This window comes from Montipora capricornis, chromosome 7, assembly GCF_036669925.1.
Source record: "Montipora capricornis isolate CH-2021 chromosome 7, ASM3666992v2, whole genome shotgun sequence".
Classification (NCBI taxonomy): Eukaryota; Metazoa; Cnidaria; class Anthozoa; order Scleractinia; family Acroporidae; genus Montipora; species Montipora capricornis.
The window spans coordinates 30,463,908-30,468,907 of record NC_090889.1 but is presented as its reverse complement, the minus strand read 5'-3'; the positions used below and the strand labels follow the sequence as shown (position 1 = coordinate 30,468,907).

The following is a 5,000-nucleotide window of genomic DNA, read 5'->3' as shown; positions in this document are numbered from 1 at the left end:
TTAAAACAAAACTTCTCCTTATTCCCGCCAAGGAAGTAAACAGTTCGATCGCCCAATCACATTACTGCATTTCAAATGACGTCAAAGCGAAACTTTCCAGAAAGTTCCCTGAAGAGATGACGTTGTTTGCATCGGTTTCCGCTAAGCCAATGAAAATTCGCGCTCGTTTGTTTTTGTTCGATAAGCCAATTACACTGTAAATGTTTTGCATTTTGAAAGTCGCTCGATCAAAGCTCAAAGGCGATTTATGTATACATTGTCACTCGGATATACTCGGGAAAAAATCCGAGTGCTTTCTAAACAGAAGAGGAACCAATGACCATCCTGGATGACCATCCGATTACAAGCACGAAAATGCTCCACCACTAGATTACAAAAAAGTCGTGGGAACTTGGCCATTAAAATTCGTAGAACGTACACATTATGATACATATCATGATACATTAACAAATTTTATTAAATTTTCAACCTCGGTTAATGCATTTCTCGAGCTCTGACTGGTTCACTCAATCTCGGTTATCAGCTCATATACCTTAGTTTGACCTTAAATGGCAATTGATTGCAGTAAGGGTTGCTAAGATTAATTTTTTTTTTGCCGGAAACCGAAATTTCTCTCTGAATAAAGCAAAAACCAAAAAAACGTTTTGTGGAAAGTTTGGATCAATTCCGACGTTTAGAAGTACGCGAAAGGCAAGAAATGTTTTCGTGATGAGCCTGCATCTGTCTAACCACCAGGTATTACACAACATCGCATCTTCATCACCTTTTTTCGATTTTGCTCGGATTTTCTCGGTTTTTTCGCTCGTATTTCGTACCTCCAGACTTTTGCAGTTCAAGGAATGTAATAAAACAGTTATTCCATTCGCGCTTGCTAGATATGAGACTGGCCTTGGTTATAGCCAACTCGGCGCTACGCGCCTTGTTGGCTTTTTGCAATCTCATATCCAACGCGCGCTCAGGGAATAATTGTTTAACATTAGTGCTTTTGCTGTTGCTGATTTTAGCCATCTCGGCCTACGCCTCGTCGGCTAAGTATCAGGCGATATTCCGCGCGATTTTGCAAGATAATTGTTAAATATTCAGCCATTTGTCAGCTATGTTCGGGCGCTTTATCTCACAGTTTTACAGCATGAAATAATCTTAAAGTATTGATGAATTGACAACAGTCCTCCGGGAAAAAATCTTTTCGAAGAACGTATAACGACCTGCATTAAAGCCTGTCTATTTGTCCGGCGGCAGGATCGTTTTGATGATCTGGGGCCCGTTTCTCGAAAGTCCTGAAACTTTACGGGCCATTTTCGGGTGTGACAATTTCCTTTGTATCTCATGCAAGAACAGAGAGGATTTAAGTCGTCAAACTTCACAGTCATTTTTCTTTTTGTTACCTTGAAAACGTGTTAAAAGATCAGCTTTCCAAGACAAGTGGATAGCAGTTTCACAAATGGCTTTTCGGGCCCGAAAAGTTTTCGGGACTTTCGAGAAACGGGCTCCTGGTCAAATATTAGTCAATTATTAGTCAATTATTAGTTTGTAAGGCAAGCCTTGTAACAAGTAGCAATGTTTCTTAAGTGCTTAAATATGCGCCTGCCAAGAACGGATTATCTATGATTGATACTTGCAGAATTTTCAGAGAGAGCTCAAGTAAATATAACGGCAGCAAAGAACAATTTTAAAATGATTCTCAATTATTATTGTCTTACCTCGCTGAAAGATTCACCAGATCGCAACGGTATCGCATAAATAGATTCTCGCTTTCCTTTCTCAGGTGATAAACTCTCGTAAAAAGACTCCCTTTTCTGTGATTGTTGCTCTTTTCTTTCAAGTGAACAGTGGTCTAACAGTGTCTGGTAATCTAGATCCTTGTCACAGCACGGGCAGATGAACAAGCTCTGTGTTCTTGTTCCATCCACAAGGCGTTGGTAATCAAGATTATGTTCATTGCCTTTAAAAGAAGATAACAAAAACCAGAATTACTTTGTTGTTTGCTTCACTAAAGCGATGCTTTAAGAAGGAAAGCGACAAAGTTAAAGACGTGAGTATCATGTACAAAATGATGCTGATCATGCAAACATACACTCTTAATTGACCACTCCCCGTTGGAGCTATTTCAGGGCCAAGTAAACATATCACAAAATAACAGCAACTCTGAGACTCCCAACTGGCCGGGTAAACCAGCTAGCTATTTACAAGTGCAACTGCTTAGAAGTTGAACCAGCTAGTGGGCAAAGGGTGTCTTGAACACGGGATCTCTGGATCTCAAGGCAAGCGTCCTGACCAATCGGCCATGCTGTCTCTCTACGACAAAACTTTCCAAAGACATTCTTAACCAGTCAGAGTTAAAACCGAAACTGCTTTTGGTTTTCTTGCTTGTATTTTGTCGCACTTAGCGATACAACCTGGTCCCCAAGAACTTTGTCAGTCTGGTGTGCGGATTATACGGAGTAGTTTGGTTGTAATCAAATTCTATTTATTTCGTAAATCTCTACCGTCGTCTGTTTTCCGAGAATGATGACCAAGTTCTGGCTTCACTTCGTCTTTTTCTTCTTCTCCGCGCTCTTTCGGCAAATCCTCATGGTTGCGTCGTGATAAAGGCGACGACCTATCCAAAGTCCCACGAACCTGAGGATTTCTCAAAACTACGGACGTATCTTGCCCATTCTGTTCATCCTTTGGAGTAACATCACCAGCAACCTCTTCCATTACCGCATTTTCTTCATGAATCGGTCTCAGTGGCAAAGGTTCAGGCATCAGACTTCTAGCTCTTGTGTATGATGCTCCTCTGACATATGGGTTCAAAATCACGGTATCTTCGGCTGGCTGCTTTTGCTCCGTAGTAATTAATGTCGCCATACCTAACCAACCAGCAAAAAGAACCGCATTAGAAAGAAGTGCAGTTATCACAAATCAAGGATGGCCAACCTCATTCCTGGGACCTCTCACTTAGATTCTAGCCAGGACGGAGTACTAATAGCGGTGTTGGCAGTATCCAATCTTAAAACTAGTAGTAATCTCGTATTATATTGAAGTGCGTTCGACAACCACTTTGGAAGCAAAGGAAAAGGGTATACAAAGAAACAATGTTATAGGACCGAAGTTTGAAGATACGAGCATTTACTTCTTAGATGCCGCGTACTATGACTCACGTGGCAGGAGTGAAATACTTTGCTCTTGGCTGGACTGATTCCTATGCCAAAAATTAATTAGCTGACTCCATACAAACAATCACGTAGTGCGAGATCGTCGTTTGCGCATATGACGTATCAAAAAAGAGATGCGCTTTCGCGTACGACGTGGCGCTGAAAAGGCACGAAAAACGAAAAAATATATCGTATCTCGTGCAATATCATCGGCCAATAAAGTCGTAGCTTGAGCGCATGGCGCACGCTCCGTTTCCTGCGTTTAAAACCAATAACTTTCTTTTTTTTTTCACGGTAATAAAAAAAACACGCACCTGCATATGTAAACCTTACCTGGACTGCGCATGTTAGAAGGTTCAATATCTGGCAGTTCAACGTAATATGGCTCTTCTTGTATTCTGTAAGTCTATTGAACAACAACAAAAAGACGCAAATAGAGGTTATTTGAACTGTAAAAACTTAAGTTTAAGATGATGTAATTAATCCCGAACTGTATCATCTGTAGAGTTAATTTAGTTACTGTGGAAACAAAGCGTGTACCATAAAGGGTTATTTGATAACGATTTGCAAATCCAAAAGAAAAAGAGCACATAAAAAATATATTTTCTGTCATGGAATTAATAAGCACTAGTAATGTTTTGGTAATGGTCAAAATTAGACGAGCCTTTTACATTTTTTTCGTTTTATGCTTACCTGTGGAGCAGAGTTGTCTGCAAAGAGAAAAAAATTAATAAATACATATTCCTTTGTCATTACGACCCAGAGATTCACGAATCATGAGAAAAATAAAAAAAATTACCAATCCTGAAATACCAGATTTTAAAAACAAAATTACAGTGTGAGAAATGGAACGCAAGATATGTAATTTCAAAATGCCCGTGAATTTGTTTTAAAGGTAATGCGTCACGAAATTTAGCCAAATTCAGAGACTGTGAACTGGCAAACAATTTAAGAGAAACTCAAAAATAACTACTTAAAACATTGAAAGAAGGTTTGAATAAAACAGCAAATGCAACAGGACTCGAAGCAGGGATGGGCAAAATTAAATAAGATTAAAATGGATTGCAATTGGGGTTTTTGAAGAATGTTTAGCCTAAATGCTCAATAGACATATTTTTTTGTCACGAAGGTTTGATTTAGGTTGTTTGAAAGTAATTTCTCGGTTAACGTTAATTAAGTGCTTATCACCTCAACAAACCTTTCCACTTCATTTATTCTTCGAAGTCGTCTCAACTATATTGTACGTTTTTGTGGTAGTGCACTTAGTATAAGTGCACTACCATATTGTCATCGGGGCTGTCTGAGTGAGTGAGTGAGTGAGTGAGTAAAACAGTAAACAGTAAATCTTTATTGCGCCTTACTCTCCAAAGGGAGGTATCGGTCTCGTTACAATAAAGGTGATGATATCTACTAGAATAACTAGTGAGTGAGTGAGTGAGTGAGTGAGTGAGTGAGTGAGTGAGTGAGTGAGTGAGTGAGTGAGTGAGTGAGTGAGTGAGTGAGTGAGTGAGTAAACAGTAAACAGTAAACAGTAAATCTTTATTGCGCCTTACTCTCCAAAGGGAGGTATCGGTCTCGTTACAATAAAGGTGATGATATCTACTTGAATAACTAATTAACTAAAAAGATCATACAATTACTTGTAGTACACTTGGTATAAAATTATTATTTTAATTATTTTGCATTTAGGAAGTCTTTTCTCTTCTGAAACATTAAATATGTGTATTTACCTATTATCTTTGAAGTGCTTTCGTTTTCTAGGGTAAGTAAATACCTAATTTTATCCTCATCATTAAGGCTTTTGAAAACAACATCGTGTGTTGAAAGGAGAGAATGGAGCTCATTTCTAATGTTATCGTACCC

The 5,000-nt window shown here is 38.9% G+C and overlaps 1 protein-coding gene across 2 annotated transcripts in view; it reads right to left on the bottom strand.

The window, feature by feature from the left end:
* LOC138056866 (uncharacterized) overlaps positions 1-5,000 on the bottom strand; it is a 23,151-nt gene that overhangs the window by 2,587 nt on the left and 15,564 nt on the right. For both annotated transcript variants that reach the window (XM_068902790.1, XM_068902789.1), the window contains 4 exons: positions 3,831-3,847; positions 3,471-3,543; positions 2,487-2,852; positions 1,701-1,942 (listed from right to left, as the gene is read on the bottom strand). In XM_068902790.1, the coding sequence (XP_068758891.1) occupies positions 1,701-1,942; positions 2,487-2,852; positions 3,471-3,543; positions 3,831-3,847 (698 nt within the window). The remainder of the gene's footprint in view (positions 1-1,700; positions 1,943-2,486; positions 2,853-3,470; positions 3,544-3,830; positions 3,848-5,000) is intronic.